At 33.4% G+C, this 23,331-nt stretch overlaps 1 protein-coding gene and 1 pseudogene across 1 annotated transcript; one reads left to right on the top strand and one right to left on the bottom strand.

The window, feature by feature from the left end:
• Positions 1 to 242: 242 nt before the first annotated feature.
• LOC120125169 lies at positions 243 to 4,679 on the top strand (annotated as a pseudogene).
• A 4,628-nt stretch (positions 4,680 to 9,307) lies between these two features.
• On the bottom strand, positions 9,308 to 14,107 carry LOC120125078 (agamous-like MADS-box protein MADS4). Its single transcript, XM_039143574.1, has 8 exons — positions 13,895 to 14,107; positions 11,509 to 11,587; positions 10,809 to 10,876; positions 10,595 to 10,694; positions 10,471 to 10,512; positions 9,843 to 9,884; positions 9,631 to 9,773; positions 9,308 to 9,538 (listed from the first exon to the last, which is right to left on the bottom strand). The coding sequence occupies exons 1-8, from the start codon at positions 14,077 to 14,079 to the stop codon at positions 9,463 to 9,465; spliced, it is 735 nt and encodes a 244-aa protein (XP_038999505.1). The 5' UTR covers positions 14,080 to 14,107; the 3' UTR covers positions 9,308 to 9,462.
• Between the last annotated feature and the right edge of the window lie 9,224 nt (positions 14,108 to 23,331).

Here is a 23,331-nt window from a genome sequence, read left to right as displayed (position 1 = left end):
AGGGATTCTTTTTTCTTTTTTACCGTAATTGTGGTGAAAAAATTCATTATTTTCCTCAATTCCAGGTCTTATATGAATTATCTTGCATTTCGCAGATAATATTGCATCTTTTGTTTCTTTTTCTTTCCAAATCAATCTCTGTCTTGTACTCATTCTGGATATTTTCTGGTGATGTTGGGTTTTACTAGACAGTTTTTATAGATTTGACAATTGGGTTACTGTATATCCTTAGTTGTTAATTGGTCACTGTTTCTTGGATGAGTCTGCTCCATGTTTTTTGGGTTTGGTTTAAAGGTTGGGCATCTGGTTTGGATGTTATGTTGTTTGATAGCATCGACGATCTCGATGAACTGGTTCATTAATGGTGAATTTAAGGGCCCCAACGGTGTCCTCCTTGGTGATAGTGGTAGCAAGATGTGGTTCAAATGTTGGGATGAAATCTCAAATTTCAGTTTCAAGATCCACTATCAGTACTACCAGTATATTGGTTCCAAGAGAGTTTTCAAGTCATGGTGGAGAAAGCTCTTATTTTCATGGATAATTGGTTGGACCTTGGCTTCTGTTTGGATCTTCTGTTATATGAGCTCCCTCGCTACCGAAAAACGCAAGGAGACGCTAGCGAGCACGTGCGATGAGAGAGGTAGGATGTTGCAGGATCAGTTTAATGTAAGCATGAATCATATCCAGGCTATGTCTATTTTGATCTCAACTTTTTACCATGGGAAAACCTCATCTACTATTGACCAGGTAAGCTGTCCTCTTCTCGGAACTTATAGATAGGATCCAAGAACTACTTGAGATAGATAATTAAGCGCTTGCTTGCCATTGTTCAGTGTTTTACATTATGAATTATGATCACTTGTGTTTTAGTCGACGAGGGAAACTCACTTTAAGAACCTGTAGAGGACTTTTGCGAGGTACACAGAACGAACTGCTTTCAAGAGGCCCCTCACAACTGGTGTAGCATATGCCGTAAGGGTGCTTCACTCTGAAAGGGAACAATTCGAGAGGCAACAGGGTTGGACTATTAAGAGGATGAATAATCTTGAACCATCTCCAGTTCAGGAAGAATATGCTCCTGTTATATTTGCCCAGGATATCGTTTCACATGTGATTTCCCTTGATATGATGTCAGAAAAGGTGAATTCCTTTACCTTCTTCTAAAAAGGTTCTTGCCAGGGTCCTTAGCGATAAATTTCACCGAAAGTTGTGCTGTTTCTGATTAAGCATAACAGAACTGGAGAGTTAATTATTATCACTTCCTAGTTTGGAGGAGTATGAAGAATTTTCAATCTATTAAGACCCTTAACACTAGTTGAATAAAAATATTTTTACTTTCTTTTGTATCAATAGGAGGATCGTCAGAACATGTTACGTGCAAGAAGATCGGGAAAAGGGGTACTAACAGCTCCTTTTAGGTTACTCAAAACAAACTGTCTTGGAGTTATTTTGACACTTGCAGTCTACAAGAGGGATCTTCCCTCAAATGCAACTCCTAACGAGAGGATTCAAGCAACCGACGGGTATGTTTTCGGTACAAACAATAGTTAATGGAATGGTTAATCAGTGTCTCCTTGTTTTATGAAAATTAATGGGAAGATAATTTCATTATGCTTCCGATATATGGAGACAAAAGATGATCTCTTTTTAACGAGAGGGCCCTAATGTGGTGCTCCTTATTAGCAGCTTTGATAAGAGATCTCTTTCATGATAGTCAAAGAGAAGATATCTAATACCTTCTTGCTCTATCAGGTATCTCGGTGGAGTGTTCGATATTGAGTCACTAGTGGAGAAGCTGCTACAACAGCTTTCAAGTAAACAAACAATTCTTGTGAACATGTTCGACACATCTAATCAGTCTTACCCTATCAGTATGTATGGTTCTAATGCATCCAATGATGGGTTGGAGCACGTCAGTCACCTTAATTTTGGAGATCCTTTTAGAAAGCACGAGATGCGCTGCAGGTAGTCCATAGATATTGCATTATCTATTAGAATGGGACCTGGGGTTCAGCTTCTCTTCAATATGGGTTTCTCTTGTTGATTTTTTTAAACCAAATTCTGCTATTTCCTTGAACACCTAAGATTTTAGCTTATGTCCATAAACCCAAGCTACAAGAGGGTCTAAGTTCTTAAAAACATGTCAAAGATAAAGAACTTGAATATACATGGACTAAGTTTGATCTTTATATAGGTTTAAGCAAAAGCCTCCATGGCCATGGTTAGCAATAACTACTTCAATTGGCATACTTGTAATTGCATTGCTTGTCGGGCAAATCTTCCATGCAACTGTCAATCGAATTGCCAAGGTGGAAGATGATTGCCATAAGATGATGGAGCTCAAAAAACAGGCTGAGGCAGCTGATGTTGCCAAATCTCAGGTATATGATAATGTGATTTATACTCTTACGTCTTTTGACCTGTCATGAATGTTTGGTCCTAATTATTTGTGACATTTTTGCAGTTTCTTGCTACCGTTTCCCATGAAATCAGAACTCCAATGAATGGTGTTCTTGGTGTGTCTCGAAAATTTCTGTTATTTCTTGAAAATTAGTAGAGAATATGGTTCCCTTGGCCATGAAATGAGATGCTTTTATTTTTGCAGGAATGTTGGATATGCTTATGGACACAGTGTTAGATGTTACACAACTAGATTATGTCAGAACTGCTCAAGCTAGTGGAAAGGCACTGATTGCACTCATAAATGAGGTTTTGGATCAGGCTAAGATCGAATCTGGTAAGCTAGAGCTCGAGGAAGTGCAGTTTGATCTAAGAGCCATCTTGGATGATGTGTTGTCACTTTTTTCTGGGAAGTCTCAGGATAAAGGAGTAGAGGTGAGACACCGACTTATCTGATTTTCTCCATCTCCTCCTCTCATCTTTCATTTCTTTATCTTTAACCCTTCATACGTTGTTCATACAAGAGTCTAATGAGAAATCAATTTCTGGTTGAGTGCAGTTGGCTGTTTACATCTCTGATAGAGTGCCTAAGATGCTAATTGGTGATCCCGGAAGGTTTAGACAAATAATCACCAATCTCATGGGAAACTCAATTAAAGTATGTGGTTGGTTATCCTTTAATGTATATAAAACTTGTTGAGACTTGTGATTTATTTATTTTTTCTATTTTGATTTAAGTTCAGTTTTATCTGAACTATGCTTTGTATCTATAAACTTATAGTTCACCTATTTGTTTTCAGTTCACCGAGAAAGGGCACATCCTTGTTACGGTTCATCTTGTGGAGGAGGTGATTGATTCAATAGAAGTTGAGACAGAATGTTCGTCAAAGAACACCTTGAGTGGTTTCCCTGTTGCAGATAGACGTCGGAGCTGGAAAGGATTTAGAACTTTTGGTCAAAAAGGATCCGTGCACAACATTAATCTTATCGTATCGGTTGAAGATACAGGAGAAGGAATCCCCTGGGAATCGCAGCCTCATGTTTTCACTCCTTTTATGCAAGTTGGCCCTTCTGTTTCCCGAACACATGGAGGCACAGGCATCGGGTTAAGCATAAGCAAGTGTTTGGTTGATCTAATGAATGGAGAAATCTGTTTTGTTAGCATTCCCAATGTTGGTTCCACCTTCACATTTACTGCTGTTTTTGCCAGTGGCAGCTCTAGTTCAAAGGAGAACAAAAGCCAACAAATCAACAGCCAGTCTAATACTGTTTCATCAGAGTTCCATGGGATGAGAGCATTAGTTATGGACCCTAGACTTGTCCGGTCCAAGGTGTCAACATATCATATTCGACGTCTGGGAATTCATGTTGAAGTAGTTTCTGATTGGAAACAGGGTATATCTATCATAAACAGGGGGAGCAATGCAATCCACATGGTTCTCATTGAACAAGAAGTTCGGGATAAAGATCTAAACAGTTTAAATCTCTTCCTCAATAATTTGGAGAAAATAGGTCACGGCACTCCTCCAAAGGTATTCCTTTTGTCTAATTCCATCAATTCTTCCAGAGGAAATACTGCTACTGGTGCCTGCGACTTGACCATCGTCTCGAAGCCGTTGAGAGCTAGCATGTTAGCAGCATCTCTACAACGAGCTATGGGCATCGGAAACAAAGGGAATACCAGTAATGCGGAGTTGCCAAGCTTGTCTCTTCGGAATCTTCTTCTTGGGAGAAAAATTCTAATTGTAGATGACAACAATGTGAACCTGAAAGTTGCTGCTGGTGCATTGAAAAAATATGGAGCTGATGTGGTTAGTGTCACGAGAGGAATAGCTTCTATTGAACTGCTTACACCACCTCACCAATTCGATGCCTGTTTCATGGATATTCAAATGCCTGAAATAGATGGGTATGTAAACTCATTTTGCATTTAGATTCTGGAACTTTCTTACACAATTTTGCATTGGTTCTCAATCGATTATATTCCTACTCAGTCATGTTTATGGCAGACAGTCGTTTCTCCTTCTCTCTTCAGGTTCGAAACTACGAGGAGAATTCGAGATGTGGAACAGAACATCAATAATCATATTCAATTCGGAGAACGATCAGTAGATGCTTGTAACAATGTATCAAACTGGCATGTACCTATCTTGGCTATGACAGCAGACGTTATCCAGGCAACACACGAGGAATGCCTACGGTGTGGAATGGACGGATATGTGTCAAAACCATTCGAAGCGGAGCAATTATACCGGGAAGTTTCACGGTTTTTCCAATAGAACATTATTAGATCAGAATCTGTCGGAAAAACATCTACTCATGACATGCCGTTGGCATCAACAGTGAGTTCCTTTAACCTCATCCAAAATTATCTGATTTTTCAAGTATTTCCATTCATCTTCGTAATGGTTGATGTTTTTGCAGGGAACATTTGTTTTTTGGTTGCAGAGTGTACATAGAATCATAGGCTTGAACGTGGGATTTGCTTGTGTTTTACAATTAAGATACCGAAACTTGTCGATCTTTTTCTTCAGCTTGCTAGTAAACTTGGTCATTCCAATTCCAAGCCCTTTCAGCAGGGTTGGTAAATTATTACTTATCAACAAATTTTACCTTAATATAAAATATTTAATGTAAAATTAAGACTATAAAACATATAAAATTTAACAGAAGCTCGTGGAACTCAAGTGGTGACTACAAACTGCATCAACTATTGCATATTAAAGTATAAAATTAAGATATAATATTAAAGATAATAAAAATTTAAATTATTACATATTAATGTATAAAAGTAAATAAAAATCAAGTATAATTCCAGAACTTATAATGCTAGAGCACAAGGTTCTTAACCTTGAGGTCGTGGAATCGAGTCCCACGGAAGACATTTCATAATTCGGAAGTCTTTTAGGAAAGCTGCTCTTAACCTGGCGTTGATTATTGATATAATTTACTCAAAAAGAAAATGCAGGCAGCCACTGTTTATGGTTCAAAATGAACCGTTAGATCAACCATCCTATAAATTGAAGCGTAAATTGCACGGATCATCACTGTATTTAGCTTTATTTTTTATTTTACTCAATGTACTTTAAATTCGTTTAATTTCATCACTAAACTTTATACATTTAGCATTTTTGGTCACTCGATCGTTTCCTCTACTAACGACATTATGACATGAAATTTTTAAATACCATTTTACAAGTAAAAAAAGGTTAAAACAAAAAGGTAAATGTTTTTAACTCTGTTTAACCTAGCACGAATCTTTCTTTTTCCCCCCAAAGTTCTTCGCAGAGTCGAACACAAATTTGGGGATTAGGATTGGGTTATCAAGAGCAATTTAGGGTTAGTGACAAATCAATTTAGGATTTTTACAAAAATACCTTCGTATTAAGCTTTTTTTGGAAACTGAATTTGTGTTTATCTTCGAAGCGGTAATCTAGGGTTGTGTTCGAAATCAAAACTGAGCATGGGCTCAAAATCAAAATCATAGGTTCTCATATGCTACGAATGACAGGTATGGGAAGCATGTTATATAATGAGTGTTATCGATTTATTTATTTCTTCAAAGTTGCATATATTCTTCAAAATCATAGGTTTGACTTGATTTAGTTTTACATGAGACTTTAACGAATCGAGTAGAGTAAGACCTAACTCGACTTGATAAATTTGCGAACAGATCATTAATTTATATTTATATATATATTAAGATATTGATTACCTTATTTTTAAGATTGATTATGTATAGTTAAACTTTTTTTTTCTAGAATTGTTATAATATTTTAGTTTAGTGTATTTTTGGATTGTTACATTAGAGTTTAGATTTTGAAATTGTTTCACATACTATTTTAATTATTATTTTTATTTGTTAATTTATGTTTATATTAAACTTTATATAGTATTACTAGATTTCACATATATTTAGAAAAACAAGGCAAAAGTTCTAGCGAGATTAATGAACAATGGATTTTTTTTTAATATGAATTGAACAAAATTTTATAAAGTATCGAGTCAAACCCGAGTCAAAAATTTTTGAGTTAATTTTAACCAAAAAGCTAATCATACAATACGAATGTTGGGCATTAGTCAGAATCCACTTCTTAAGCTAAAAGTTTGAGATTAATCTAATTACTACTTATGCTAACCCTTTACTATAGAATTAATTGGAATCATCCTATTTTGGAAGTTTGTAGGCGTAAAAGAGGGTTAAAAAGGTGTCGGAATTTGATTTGTCTGATCATCATTATTTGATTTATTGATCGACTAGTTTATAACGAGGTTTGTAGAGATCTATTTATAGAATAATCCTCCCAGTTTAATTTATTTCATCTACAATGTTTGAATCCGGATCTCCGACCTTACTTTAAAAATATAATATTTCATCTAACTAAATCAACTAATTGTTAGAATCTGAATTTGATTTTTATAACACAAATATTTCAATATTCTTAAATCAATATATGTCTAATGGAGTAAGTAAAAGATTTACTTTAGATCACTGTTTACGTATCCATATAAGCTTTGCATTTCGAGGGTTTATTTTATGAGCTTTGAAATTTAATTTGCCCACTGAGGAAAGAGTTTTTGGATTGATTTACATGTGCAATCACTTTATGTTATGGGGTCATTTTCATGCTTAAATGTCGACTCAAAACCCATGTTCACACTAGTCTTCTAGGTTAAGCATGCTCCTCTTATTTATTTATTTATTGTCACGTCGTATAAAGAATAATTTTATAATTATAAATAATTAATTAATTTAAATCAATTATAAAAAATTATTATAGAATACTTTTTTTTATCATATTTATTGTATTCATAATATTAATTTTGAATCTTAAATTATGTTTATAAAAACCTAACATCTTTATGTTAGGTCTTATAATTGATATATTGTAACGGGGCTTTAATTTATTTTTTCTCTCATACATTATATTGTACTATATATATTCCCTTTTAAACAATTAAAATGAATTTTCACATTCAAAGAGAAATAGATTTATTCAAGGATTAAATTAATTTTCAAAATTTAAGAACTCTTGTGGCGTTTAAAAACGATCTGATTAAACTATTTTATTAAGAATATATTTGGAAAAAATATTTAAAATATGAGTTAAGATTAGATCCTAATACTCAAAGCTTGAGTCTAATTCGGTCCATTTCTAAGATATGATATGAAAATAAATATAATAAACTATGATTAAATATTTAAGAATTTAATTTATTTATGCTTAAAAATTAAATAAAAGAAATTGCGTAGCCTTTTAGGATAGTAGTCGGTATAAGAAATGTATATATTATATATATCAAAAAGTATTTTAATTATTTATGCTTAATATAAAATAAACTTAGGTGCTCTCCCACTCTTTGTTATGCTGAAGTTACAAATTCTCTTGTACAGTTTTCAAAAACTCTTCCTTCATGGCAGTTGTAGTTGTCTTATCCCACCATCTTTATGTCATTTTTAGTTATTTTTATCGTATTTATTATAATAGTACTTTTGGTCTTTTTTTTTTTTTAATAAAAGGTATCATGATTATTGATGTTTTTGGATTCTCGATGTAAGATTTTTATTAGTTTTCTTCTCGGTTTTTTATTTTCTCTGAATATATGGTTGTTGTTTTTCTGATGCATGATTTTTCTATTCGTTTGTACAAGATAGTTCGTTGTTTATCGCATATATACGTCGGATGAGATTGTTGTTAAGGGAAGATCACTTTTTTTATTGACCATTTTGGTTCTTCTTCAGGTTTCTATCCTCCATGTTTGATGCTCAAAGTTATTGGTATGTTTAGTTTATGTATGTCGTCACTTCACTTGTTAATGATTTTGTTTATAGGTTATCTCTAAAATATTATTGTTATATTTTATTTTCAATAATCACAACTGTATTTATTCAGTATGCAATTGATAAAACGTCTATTAATATGACTTTCGATAAATGAAATATCTTGATTATTTAAAAAAAAATAGTATTATATAAAAAGAATTAACGGCAAATCCCCTGCCAACGCTCCATGTAGGTTTGCAATTTACATAGAACCGATTTCACCAAATCGAGACCCGAAATAGAGCCGATTATAATGATTAAAATTTGACTCGAAGCTCAAAAAATCGAATCGAATCAAAACCGACCTAAAAGTAATTTGAGCTAAAAGTAATCTGAACTGAATCGGTACTAATCGAATTTAAGTAAACCGAAAGTAATCCAAACCGAAAGCAACCTGAATTTAATTTACCTAAACCCGATATTTTTTTATAAAAATATATCAATAATTCTATATATACTTGATTTGACTTATACCAAACTCAACCTGATTGTCATGAAGATCCAAAATTGACCCAAATTGAAAATCATCGATCGAATATTGACCTGACCCAAAAAAAATAAATATGATTTGATCTTACCTAAAATCAATCAATCTAATATTGACCCGACTTGATACCTGAATCGATCCGACATACTATAGACCCGAATAAAATTAAAACTCAAAATAATTTGATCCAACCCAAACCCTACCTGAAGTAAATCTAAACCAAAATAATTTAAACCCAACCCGATCTCAATGACTTGTTTGCCACTCCATGATGGAAAAGGGACAGACGTTCCATAAAGTTGCCACGTCTCCATAGCACTGGCAGTTATCCGGAACCCACGATGCCTCGGCCTTTTAAACTCATTCCCTGCCCTTCAACTTTTCTCTCAACACAACTGGTCTGGTCTTCTTCTTCATCGAACCACAACCTAGAATTTCATTAGCGATGGCGGATTGGGGACCGGTGGTGATAGTTAACGGTCATTCAGTAGCGGATTTTCATTCAAACTGAGATAAATTTATTCCTATAATAAAAGATATTTTCTGTTTAAACTAAATTAAGCAGATGAAGCTCAGACCGGCATCCTAAATAAAAAGACGAGAAAGATAATACTACTATTAAATCCACGACATTACACACTGTGTTTCTTCAAATAACCATGCAAACGCATGATAAGATGCGCTGATATTCTTATGAAAGTAATGCATTTGCCCATGCATGCTTTCTTGTTTCTCTTTTTTATGTATCATATCATGGTAGCCATCCAGTCATGTAATTATTCATACTCGGACCGGCAGTGACGGCCGATATGGTATCCGGCTGATATCTGCAATCCAACATAACCGGATATTTAGAACGTAGGATGTTATTGTTACGCGTTTAAATTCGTAGTGAGTGTCGGATACGAATATGTAATACCCGATTTGCAATGTAGGCTCGCAGTCCAATGGATGAAAGAATACATCGCCCTGAGGCTGATGGGTTGGCTGCCGGCCGTAACCGATAACATCTTCGGCGTTTGGATTCAACTGAAGTGAGTTTATTTGGTAGCTTTCCATCAACTGCAAATTCTCTCATCTCATTAAATATGGTCTTTTGGTAATCTTAGAAGCAGTTAAAATGGCACATACCCTTTGTTTTAGGTTCTTATTGGCTTCATTAAGTAAGTGTTCCTGCATCAAAGAAGAGAAGGAAGATCAATAGTTTTTATATTAGCGAAAGACAACAAAATTCACTTCTAACATTTGAGAAAATAGTTGTTTTAATTTCTATTTTTTTAAACACTTTGACCTAAAACTTTCTATTATTATTTTAAAGTAAAAACATTTTTTATTGGATGAAAACCGCTAATTAATTAACAATTATAAATATTTTATCATCACCTGTATACACGTGACATATGCCATATCATCACTTACGTACACATGAACTTTGAAAATATGACATGTTTCACGTCATCACTTCAAACATATGACACGCGTCACATCATCACTAACATGCAAATGGTATTTTACTACGTCATCATTTTGGATATATAAGACTAATCACATTAACGACAAGGATTGACTGTTAATTAACTAATGATTTATATCCGAATGAAGGTCATTTTGCCCTAAAATAAAACGTTGGATGGGCAAAGTACTTCAATAAAAAAATTAAAGACTAAAATAACTATTTTATCAAACGCTAAAAATATATTTTGACATGAGATCACTTATTATATGGGTTTGAAACTAAATAAGATAACCACATGAATACCTTTTGTTGGAGATCAGTCAGTTGATCCAGCATATATTGAGTCTACACCATAAATAACTAAATCAGATCCATAATTCCGTGTTTAAGAAATGAAAACTTTAGGTAGAGAATGGATTAAAAGTACCCGCGTTGATCTTATCAGCTTTAACGAAGAATCAAGCTGCCTCTCGAGTGACTCAAGCTCTTTACTGCTCAAAGGGCCTAGATCTTCTCCTAGTAAATTCCTAACAAAAATAATCCAAAATTCCAAATGAATCATTTCCATTCGCTAAACAGCTTCATTATGGTAGCATTTAGTCTAAGAAATGCAAACGATTTCGGATCATTTAAACGGCTACCTTTGAGACCTTTGTAAGGCTTCATAGCGTGCTTTGAGCTTCAGATATTCTTGCTGACTGCTTAATTCCTATAGCGACAGCATGAAGATATGCAAGCCAAATGCATATTACGTTACATTTTCTTTTACAGGCTTCTCTTTTGTTTTCGTTGCTCCAGAAGAATTTTAAAAAAGCAAAGCTAAATTGTATCACACGATATGCACAATCGTACAAGCAAACACATCTGTTCCTACTACTGTACCAAGTTGTTAAGGACTATGTTGCCTAAGGTGAACATTATAATCAATTTTGCTAAGCTTTTTCATATATTTGGATCACACATTTATGTTTGAATATGAATTAGACAAAGATGTTAGATATTTACGTCACATATTGACTCAAATTAATTAAAAAATAAGTCGAATTTTGTCTTAATTTCATTGATTGAAAATTACTTGGTGATTAAGTTTTTTTTGAATCAGAAGTCGTCTTCTCCCGATGACTTCTTTCATTTACAGATATTTTGGACAGACACTTCGACAGTCAATGAATTGGTTCCTTCCTGGTTACTTAATCAATTTATTTTTTAAAAAAGTAAATATTTAGTCTCATCCTCATATATTTTCTTTCAACATCTATTTTTATCGAGTTACTGCATGGCAAAGAATAACCAAAAACCAAAGTGGTGTTTTGTACTAAAAGTTGCAGAGAATAGGAATACCAGAGCCTCCCTGGCTGAAACATTTGTCTCTGGAGCTCCATGGCTGCACTTCTGGTACCTCTCCAATGTTTTCATCATGCTATATATACAAACATATAATCCATTATATTTTTGTTCAAAGGATGTAAGACATTCATTAACACTTAACAAACCATACAATCCTGTGAATTGAAATTTTAGACAACTGGAATTATGACAACAATGGAAAGGTAATATTACATTGCACTTGTAAGTTGTAATACAGTGCAATAATTGTATCATAACGATTTTCAAAGTAATCACGATAATACACTCCAAATTTAGAAACACGGTTATTTTAGGCTTAAACTAAAAATAATTATTTAAACTTTACTTTTTTTAATTTAAATATTTGAACTATTTTTTAGTCAAAATAAATCCTAAACTATGACTTTTTTGTTTCAAGTCTACAAACTATTTTTTTTATCGAAACAAGTATCTAATTTTATTTGAAGTTAGGGGTGTAAACGAGTCGAGTCGAGCTCGAGTGAGGTCGTCTCGAAAATTCGTGAGCTTAAAATTTCAAGCTCGATTCGAACTCGAAATCTTGAACTAAAGCTCGTGAGTAGCTCGAAAATGCTCGAAATGAAAAAAAAAACTTAAATTTATCTCGATTGAAGCCTCAAACTAGAACCTAAACCTTAAATACATAAAGATCTTACTTTATTTTAAAAAAAAATCAATATATAAATATTAATATTATTAATAATTTTTTTTTTAAAATAAATTCTTAATATATTAAATTTTCGAGCTGTTAATGAGCTTTTCGAGTCGAATATTAAGTAACTCGTTTCAGCTCGTTAAGAACTCGAGTCGAGCTCGAGTCCATTCGATCCGAGAATTTATCAAGCCTTGATCGAGTCGATCTCGAGTAGCTCGCGATCTGTTTCGTCTCATTTACAGTCATATTTGAAGTATTAATATCTCATTGGCTGAAAAAGAAATTCTAATTGAAAAAAGGGCAAAACTTTGAATAATTACATATAATAATTTTAGGAATTATTTTGACTAAAAAATAAATTAAAAACTTTACAAAGAAGGGACATAATTTAAAGATTTATTTTTTACTTTAAACCTTACTTTTAAGAAACAAATCTAGCCGTAATTGTATGTAACATCCGTACTATAATTACAATCGTAATTTAGTACTGTAAACATAAAGATCGACGGTAAATAAATCAGTTGTAAAAAGAAAACATAAACACAAAAGGGGAATCAAGTCTCCTAAAACTTTAGATCTGAGAGATACTTGGGTGTTCACAGCTTAATTTAACCTGAAATAATTGAAATTTGAAAACCCTAATTTACCTGAGGGAAGCACCTTTGGGGAAATCAAAACCCTAGAAATCTCAGAAGCGTTCATGGAGATGTCTCCATCCAATTTCAAGTGATTGAGATAATAATATTATAATTCCCAGAAACAAAGAGAGAGAAAGGGATATAATATAATCCATTGGAAAGAAAGGAAGCTCGTTTGTAAGAAGAAGAAAAGACACATCCGAATAACAGAAACAACAGTGGTGAAGTCTCCTGCTTGTCTTTCCTGTTTTGATTTGTTCGTAAACATGTCTAACAGTTATCCATTGGTTTTTCATTTCTTTTGCTTCTTCTTTTTTTCAATGTTTTTCTTTTCTTACAAGTCAGACAGAAATCAATCATCAAGCTTTAAATATGTATGAAGTTCAAAACTTTGAAATAGAATCCTAATTACAATCTGATTACAAAGCTATAAAAGAAATTAACAGATATGATTTATAATAATTTAAGGGAAAAAAATAAAGATCTAAACGAAGCTTTGAATGAGATAAATTAAAGAAAGGAAGAAAAGAACCGATTCGTGAATTCAAAGCTAATATGCAACAAATCTCTGAGTTTCTTCAATTTAGAAGAAAAAAAAAGAAGATGAAAGGACACAAAGGGTTGATAAAACGAAAAGATCAAATAAGAGAGACAATATAACAGTGATATTTTGTTTGATGATTTAGAATTGCAGATCTAACATCAACAAGAACATGGAAAAAAAGAATTCGGGCTCTGCCATAAACGCCAAGAAATTCACCAAAACGGCAAAACTCAAATACATGACTTTATTTCATAAATTTTCACTCTTTTCCACAAAATTTTCTCTCCAAACTTCACCGCCTAAAACAGCAAAAATCCCATCGTTTCAACCCTCTTTAACATCCAAAAGTCAGAATTCAAGCAAGCAAGATAGAGAGAGAGAGAGAGAGGTTGCTTTGTTTTATGACAAAATCAAAACCAACCCGTTGTGGTATTTGTGTTTCGATTTAGCTTTTGAGAGAGAAAGAGAGAGAGAGAGTACCAAAAAAGAAAAGAAAAAAGGGTTTAGTTTGTTTTGGTGATATACCTTGAACTACTGCAAAACTCGTACAGTTTTCCTCTATTGGAGAAGATGATGAGAGCAACCTCGGCATCACAAAGAACCGAAAGCTCGTAGGCTTTCTTCAGAAGCCCATTCCTTCGCTTAGAAAAAGTCACTTGCCTGTTAATCTTGTTCTCAATCCTCTTCAGCTCAACCCTACCTCTCCCCATTTTCCTTTTCGTTTTTCCCGAGAAAACAAAATCCTTTGCTTTGTTTTACACACTAAAATGATAAACACAGCCCTAAACAAAAAGGTTTTTTTTTTAAGTGTGAACAAAAAGAGTTTTCCTTTGTATCTCCAAGGGACCTAATTTCTGTACTTTTTAGTCAATGTTCAGCCGTTGGATGGTTGATCCAATGGTGGGAAAATGGAAGAGCAGCCAAAGCCGACGAAGATGGGAAAACCTTAACCAATAAATACAAAGGGGCACCGTGACAGTGCTACGTGTCCAAAGGAGAAGTAGATAGACTTGGTAATGACCCAACTGACCATTTTAGGGTTCGGGCATTCGTGTGACCTAACCTTAAGAAGGTGAACCTTTCACCATATATTTACGAAATTACCCTTCTCAGTGTCTGTCTGGCCCAGCTTTCCATGTCCTAATCTCTCTGTAGTATTTTGGTTTTTAAAACGAAACCTTGTCTTAAAATATTCTTTGTAACAATCCAGGTAACATAGTCATGATTTGGTTAAAAACAAAACATGATCTAAAACGCTAATACTTAAGTTCTTAACAATGGAATGGGAGATTAAAAATAGTAAAACAATTAATTAAAAAACCTTGATTTTCACTATAATAAAGTTTAACTTGGGATTGTATACAATGGCCTTGCACGGTGAGATTACTCGAGTTGTCGAGTCAAATCCATAACTTTAATATAATAATAATTGCATGATTAGAACAGAAGCAAATATTACTGAGCGAGATAAGAAAATCTGAAAACAGCAATTTATATGTAAATATTTAGGGCAAATTACATCGTTCCTCTATGAATTTTATTATTTCTCCTATTTTATTCAGTCAGCTTTCAATTTTATTTTGATTTTCTCACTAAACTTTACAAATTAAATTATTTTGCTCATTCGACTATTAGCCTTGTTACATTGTTACGGCGTGGCTTACATGAAAGGTTTTTACATTGTTGAAAACATGGGGAAACATAATCATCTACCTTCAATACACATCTTCAACCTTCAAAAACCCTAAAATACAAAAACCATCTTCAACCTTCAATACACAATTCACTACCAGAATCATCTACCTTCAATACCCATCTTCAACTTTCATCCACCGAAAATGCAGGTAAGCAAAACAAAAAAGATCAAAGTAAAAATCCAAACAATTCTCTCATTTCACCCGACCATGTTGTCTTCAACAGCACCGGAATTCCACACCTACATATCAGAATGGAGTTTGAATGAGACATTGCTTCCATCTCCTTGTTCGGACACTTTTCCATCTTTTCCCTTTCAATGTGAAAATTTAGGGTTAGAGATTTAAACTCTTTATTTAAATAAATGATCCAATTTATTTTTTATTTTTATTTACTATTCCACGTCATCAAACTGTTACAAGATTAATGTGTTACAAGATTAATGGTCAAATGAGCAAAATAATTTAATATGTAAAGTTTAGTGAGAAAACTAGAAAAATTACAAGTTGAGTGAGTAAAATAGGATAGAGTGTAAAGTTCAGTACAAAAAGGTGTAATTCACCCCAAATATTTATTAGTTCAAAGGTGGGAGAGATTTGAAGGAATCAAGGAAGAATCTTGCTAAATGCGGCTGTCGCGTTAATTTCTTAATCGGCTTTGTACATTTCGCAAGCAATTAAAAAAAGTTTTATTGTTTGAAAGATTACACGCGTTAGATGTTGTAGACGTGATTAATTCAAATTAACCCTAAATCTAATTTTAATTACACCTAAGGGGGAGAGAAGAAAGAGAGTGATCATAGTGAATCTAAAGCCTATGACTTGAGAGAATATTAACCAATAGAGATGAACAATTTGATCAACTAACCAAACATGCACCCTCAAGTTCAAATAAATCTGAAATACAAACATATACGGTTACAATATAATTATCGTTCTTTGAATTGATCATATATTTAAAAATCAATACTTGTACATATACTCGAATGTGTTAATAACAAGTATAATCAATGATATTTGTGCATGATTTTGCAATCCTTTCCTAGTTTGGTTCACCATCGCATCAGATTACATATGGTCCATGCTTCTGGAAAACTAGGGTTATGAACTTATGATAATAAATTCAGTCAACATATGAATAGTTAATAGTATTTTTTTTTATAAATGTGGAGTGAATATAAGATATTATATGTTCAAAGACTCTCAATTATTTGACAATAACAACTCCTTAGTCATAACCTTGCATACGTGATACTCGAACCGAGAACCTCAAAGAAAAACAACAAATCTTTTAACTACTGAATTTTTTAGTTCATGCTTAATTATTCGTTTTTAGTAAGAATTTCAATGTTCCATGAAACCAAGGTTCGGGTAAGCTTTGCAACCCACTCAGCTGAGGCATTTGTCAAACAAGAGGACGAGAACTTGACAAAGTTTCCTTTTTGATCGCAAGAGTTTCCCAGCTGTTCACTTTCCCACGTTTTGGATAAAATCACAAGTATGTTATGTTCTTTACGTTAGATAAACTTTGCTGGGAAGTACGAGGGACATTTTATTTTGTGGAAGACTGTTTTGCCTTAAACACCTAAGAATGTAATTCTCGTATTATAACCCATTGATATGACCAACAACAGATTCTTGTGATTTGTAATTCATTATTTGACGATATATATATATATATATATATATTTAACTTGTCAACTTACCAACTATTATTATGACTTTATATCGAACATCAATATTAAATATTAGTATATAAACCCCCATGGCATGCATAAAGGGATTTTTGGAACTTCATCGATTATTTTTCTTCTAAAAAACTTTAATTGTCTATAATTCTTCCATGAACAACCGGTTACAACTATTCAACTAAATCAGAAAAGGTAAATCGTCAATAATCATTATAATTCATTTGGTCTCGTCAATAAATATTAATTTTTATTTTCAGTGAATCAAATAAGTATATTTATTTTAATGACCACATGGGTTCCTCTTTGTATCGTAAAGTGAAGCCAAAGTATGCAGGACCAGGTACCGCCTTCTAGCATTACCACTACCACTCCCTATTAATATTCAATGCAGACAACTATTAGTACACCCGATTAAAATAATAATTTGTTGTTTTTTTTTAATTTGAAAGCGATATGTAACCAATCTCTCTGCTCCTTTATTTACATCAATCGCACTGGCCCATTTGAAAGCGATGATTTTCAACGGCTTAAATGTGTTTTCGCCGGAATCGGTTCATGAACCGGAAGCCGAATCGCCGTGCTTGAGTTGGGGATCAGGTTTAAAAGGAGTGAATTGAAAGATCCAACGGGTAAAATCCAAATAATTGAAGGTGGCAGCCAATGTCAGATTTTGATTTCCGTTTTGGGGAAGACACTATCAATGTCAACTTATAGACACGTGATCGTTCTTTCCATTTTTGGATACTCTTTGTGCAAGTCACCTCTGGCGGGTTTGAATTTGGCCTTTATCACCTACCACTCACGACTTCTCAATCCTACTGCACTTTTTATTTTGTTGATCTTACGGTTTTTAAGGTTTCATTTTAATTGATCCGGATTGTCCTGGGTCGCACATATGGTTTTGGTGGGTGAATCTTCAAACGAGGATTTTATGCATACACAAGAACATTAACTCGAGAATTATTTAAACGATATCAAGTTGCTTACCTTTTGAACCAATCCCGTTAGTACTAAATTGTGAATGCGTTATCATACTAAATTGCAGTTATAATATCCGTTGTGAATGTGGAGTATGAGTATGAATGTGTTGTTCGGTGGTTCTCCCTACCCTATACGACTCCCATGACCGTTAAAGGATTCGTGAATTGGTGCTTAAGTCTATGTTCAAACTTTAGCGTCAACTTTAAACTTATGGCTTTCAATATTGGACCCATAAGTTTGGGCTTGTCCCAACAAGAGTCGCCCTTTATTGTTTGAAATTGAGGGGTGTTATATAATGACTTGAAAAAGACTTAAGAAATTTTAAAATGACTTTTTATTCTTCGGAGAAGCTTTATTCTTCCCTTTCGTTATCTTTTACTAGCTTTATTTGATGTTTTATGGCTTGTTTCTTTTTATGCGATTGTAAGGGTTATTTTTTTTGGGTATTGTCATAACCATTTTTGTAAAACAATTAAATATTATTTTAAAAACGATTATGGCTTTAATTTGAAAATTTTGTGATTTTGGAATTAATTTGGAATAAATTGAATAGAGTCGCCATCGACCTTTAGGTTAGGTAGATCGAATACCTAAAACATCTTTTCAAAACAATTTTAAGAAAAAAATCATTTTTTAAGACAAAATTTGGTCTGCGTTACCAAAGATTCATTTAAATGGATTCGGGAGTCGGTTACGCGTGGGGAAGGGTAAGCACTCCCACAACGCCCAAAATTGGTACTGTGTCGCTTACACGTTGTCGTAAATGGTGGAAAAGATGAAGCGAATATAAAGCTACAAGATGATCTGTTTATTGAACATTGATTAATTTACTTCAAATTAATTAATTAGAAAAAAAATTCTTTAACTTGAAAAGAAATCTCGAAATTAACAATCCTCCATCGGGAAAGCTAACTTGACTATCCCTTATCCATAAAGAATATTTCCCTCTTTGATAAAATGTGAATCGAATATGAATTGAAAATCGATATTAACATAAAATAAAAATACCACAAAACAAATGTATTGAATTATTTGAATAAACAAGATTTAATTGGTAAAATGAACTATATTTATTTCAAGTTCACATTTGTTAAAATGTCGTATCGGATCGCATCACTTCGACCAAGTGATACTTTCCACGCTCATTCTACGCATATGTTTAAAATAAAAGTCCAATATTTCATCTATAATAATGTAATGGAAATAAATACAAATAAAAATATGCACAATAAAAGATTTACAACCAATAGAGTTAGGCATATTTATTTACATTTGATACGAATGATTACATAACACGAAATATGTACATACATATTGAAATAAATACAAATGAATATTACAACCCAAAATAAAATAGTCATAAAGTAAGTATTTAATAATTACAATGATTAACATGGTAATAACAACTTAAAGGGCAAAAACGGTAAAATAGAAAATTAAAATACTAAAATGACAAAAACAGAAATGTAGGAACTAAAATAGTAATTAAACCGAATGCAAACTAGTGACTCAAATAAAAAGATTTACAAATCTTAGAGTCAAAATCGAACATCAGCCGATATATAACATACAAAATCAGTGACTAAAATGAAACTAATACAAACATTGTGGCCAAAGTAAAATATGACTATAATAACATTACATTTAATAATAGGACTAAAATAAAATAACTGCAGAATACAATGTACAAATTTATAAAAATATTAGCAACAGAAGATCTAGTGACCAAAATACAAACTATATGAACATGGTATACAAAATACAAAATACATAAACTGTAAGAGTGACCAAAATGTAACATGCATAAATATTAAGGCCAAATTAAAATATCAACAGAAACATAGAGGGTCGAACAGTAATTAAATTAAATAATAAACAGTGACTAAAAGGGAATAATCATAAATTCATGGGCCAAATTTGAATATCAGCCAAAATCACATAACACATGTAATAAGTGACTAAAATACAATTATTATAAATATCATAGCCTAAATTAAAAACTAATGAAATTGAAATAAATAACCAAATATGGACTGAAATGAAACAAATCTAAACTCTAAGGCGTAAAATCAAATAATTACACAAACCATGCAAATGAGGACTAAAACAATTTCACAGAAATACGGAGGATCAAAAAGTAATTAAACAAAATGTCGGACAGTGACCAAAATAGAACATTTGCAAAGATGATGGCTAAACTCAAACACCCACAAAATATCATAACACAAGAAATTAGGACTAAAATGAAACTATTACAAACATTGTGGCCAGAGTTCAACATTAACAAATAATAATATAACACATAGTAACAGGACTAAAATAGAAATACAGAAACATAAGTGCCCAAAATATAATAAAGCAAACTTTTAGTATATGATTGAAATAAATAAATTACAACTGCAAGGGACCTAAGGTGCTATTTACCCTTTACACTTGAAAACACGGAAGCCCTGACCCCTCTAAACGGCGTCGTTTTTGAAACTGGGATATAATCCCATTTTAGGGTTATTCAGAAACCCCTTCTCATTTCAAAGCCCCCCCAGCCGTTCTCACCGTTTTCTCTCTATTCTCCCTTCTCCCTTGCCGAAACAAGAAACCCGAGGCTCCCCGGCCACCGTATCGGTGGCCATGGGGAGCTGAACCAAACCCCAAAAGACTTTCACTCTTCCTTTTTCCTCTGCCTTTCTCTAACACCAAACTAAAACCGAGCCCCCTCCACAAAACAAAACGAAACCCTTACCTTAGGATACGGGTTCCACAACTCCGGTGAAGCTACTAACGGTCAAATCTCCCTCAAAGGTATGTTTTGTTTTTTTTAGTTCGAAAGCTTTTTCCTTTTTTTTTTCTTTGTACGAACTTCTCTGGTTTTTTTTCACCGAATACTCTCTCGTTCTTCTCTCTGTTTTTTTTTATCTCCCGAATGAAAAACCTCCTTCCTCTGATATCTTTGCTTGATTTATGGTTGATTTTGCTTCGTTTGGTGAGATGATGATGATGCTAGCGTAGGGGTAAGGGTCTCTGACCTTGGTAGGGACAAATTTCCCGATTTATCGGGATTTAGGTATTTTTAATTTAGGGTTTGGATATATATTTTTTTTACTGATTTGGGTTGATTTGGGACTGATGGGGTTGCTGTTTGATTGATTTTTCACTGTAGATGACGATGGTGGCGCGGGAATGACGGCTGGACCATCGGAGTGGGCCGGAACAGTGACGGTGGCGCGGCTGTTCATTTGTTGCTGGCGGCGGCGGCTGGATGATGATACGTTTAGGGTTTAAAACCCTAATTACTTGGGCCAGATCCAGGCCTGGTTCGGGTATTGGGCCTGAACCGGGTCTGGGCTCCAGGTCTTGTAATTCTGGGTCGGGTTTGGTATCTGATGGGCTTCGGGTTTGAGCCTGCAAAAATTTGTAATAATAAATAATAATAAAATAATAAGATAACGATAATAATAATAATAATAATAATAATAAAATAACGAAAAAAAAACCCGGACAAAAACGGGTGTCTACAGCTGCCCCTCTTTGCACATTCTTGTGTTAACAAGAATAGGGCAAAGACGACAAGAAAACACGTTTTTGTCTGGTTCTCCTCTTTTTGGTTTGAAAAAAATGGATAGTTTTGTTGGTGGGGACGACACTGCTCATACGCAATGAAGAGGTCTGGTCATCTAAGGGCGACACGGCTCCTACGTGATGAAAAAATCTGGTCGAGGGATGACACGTCTCATACGTGACGAAGAGTTCTGGTCATCTTTAGGAAGGGTGATAACTAGGTTCCTACGTGATGAGGACGGCTGGTTATCTAGGGGTGACCCGGTTCCTACGTGATGAGGAAATCTGGTCAGGGGATGACACGGCTCATACGTGATGAAGAGGTCTGGCCATCTAAAGGTGATAACACGGTTCCTACGTGATGAGGATGGCTGGTTATCTAAGGGTGACCCGGTTCCTACGTGATGAGGAAATCTGGTCAGGGGATGACACGGCTCATACGTGATGAAGAGTTCTGGCCATCTAAAGGTGATAACACGGCTCCTACGTGATGAGGAGATCTGGTCTGGGGATGACACGGTTCCTACATGATGAAGACGGATGGCCATCTTTAGGAGTTATGGTTTCAAGAGAAACCAAATTAAAGATTTGTTTCAAAAGAAACAGACTCAAAGATTTGTTTCAAGAAAACAAGCTCAAAGATAATGTGTTTCAAAAGCAACTGTCTCGAAAGAGACAAAATTCATTTCAAATGAAACAACTCAAAAGATGACGTTTAAAGGGAAATTGTCTCAAGCGAGACAAAATTTGTTTTTAAGGGAACGTTCTCAAATATCTGTGTTTCATGGGAAACTGTCTCAAATGAGACAAAATTCATTTCAAGGGAAACGATTTCAAAGATGTTTGTTTTGTTTCATGGGAAACAAATTCAATGATGGTAAATTTTGTTTTCCAAAGAAACAAACTCAAAGATTTTTCTCAAAGAAACTGTCTCGAGAGAAACAAAATTTTGTTTCCAAAGAAAGAGATTCAATGATGATTTTTTTTTTAAGAAGACATTGTCATAAGAGACAAAACTTTGCTTTTCAGAAAATTGTATCTTAGTGAGACAAAATTTTGTTTCCAAAGAAACAGACTCAGATTTTTCTTCAAAAGAAACTGTTTTAAGGGATAAAACCTTGTTTCCAGAGAAACAAACTCAAAGATGATCTTGTTTTAAGAGAAAATGTTTCAAGAGACAAAATTCGTTTGAAGGGAAACGATTCAAAGATGTCATTGAAAGGAAACTGTCTCATGCGAGACAAAATTTATTTTAATAGAAACGATCTCAAAGGTGGGTAGTTTTAAAAGAAGTTGTCTCGAGAGACAATATTTTGTTTCAAAGGAAACAAACTCAAAGATTTTTTTTCAAAAGAAATTGTCTTTAAGAGATAAAATTTTGTTTCAAAAGAAACAGACTCAAAGATGGATCACATCTTAAGTGAGACCAAATTTGTTTCAAATGAAACAATCTCAAAAGTTAGTTTTTCATTAGAAACTGTCTCAAGAGAGACAACATTTGTTTTTAAAGAAATAGACTCAAAGATGATTTTGTTAAGAGAAACAAACTCAAAGATTTTCAAAATGAACATATTCAAAGATTTACTTCAAGAGAAACTGTCTCAAGAGATACAAAATTCATTTTAAGAGAAACAGATTCAAAGATTTTTTTCAAAAGAAATTATCTTAAGATAGACAAAATTTTGTTTCCAAAGAAACAAACTCAAAGATTTTTGTTTTAAAAGAAACTATCTTAAGAGAGACAAAATTTTGTTTCCAAAGAAACAAACTCAAAGATTTTTTTCAAAAGAAACAATCTCAAAGATTTTTTTTTCACAAAATTGTCTCAAGAGAGACAAAACTTTGTTTCAGACTCAAAGATTTTTCACGAAATTGTCTCAAGAGAGACAAAACTTTTCAAAATAAATAGACTCAAAGATTTTTCAAAAGAAACAACTCAAAGATATTTATTCAAAAGGAACAAACTCCAAGATTTTTATTCAAAAGGAGCAAACTCAAAGATTTTTTCAAGAGGAACAAACTCAAAGATTTTTTCCAGAGA

Source organism: Hibiscus syriacus, unplaced genomic scaffold, assembly GCF_006381635.1.
Source record: "Hibiscus syriacus cultivar Baekdansim isolate YM2019G1 unplaced genomic scaffold, ASM638163v2 tig00110429_pilon, whole genome shotgun sequence".
In the NCBI taxonomy this organism is placed as follows: domain Eukaryota; kingdom Viridiplantae; phylum Streptophyta; class Magnoliopsida; order Malvales; family Malvaceae; genus Hibiscus; species Hibiscus syriacus.
The sequence above is the reverse complement of the archived record's forward strand: the minus strand, read 5'-3'. Positions and strand labels throughout refer to the sequence as shown.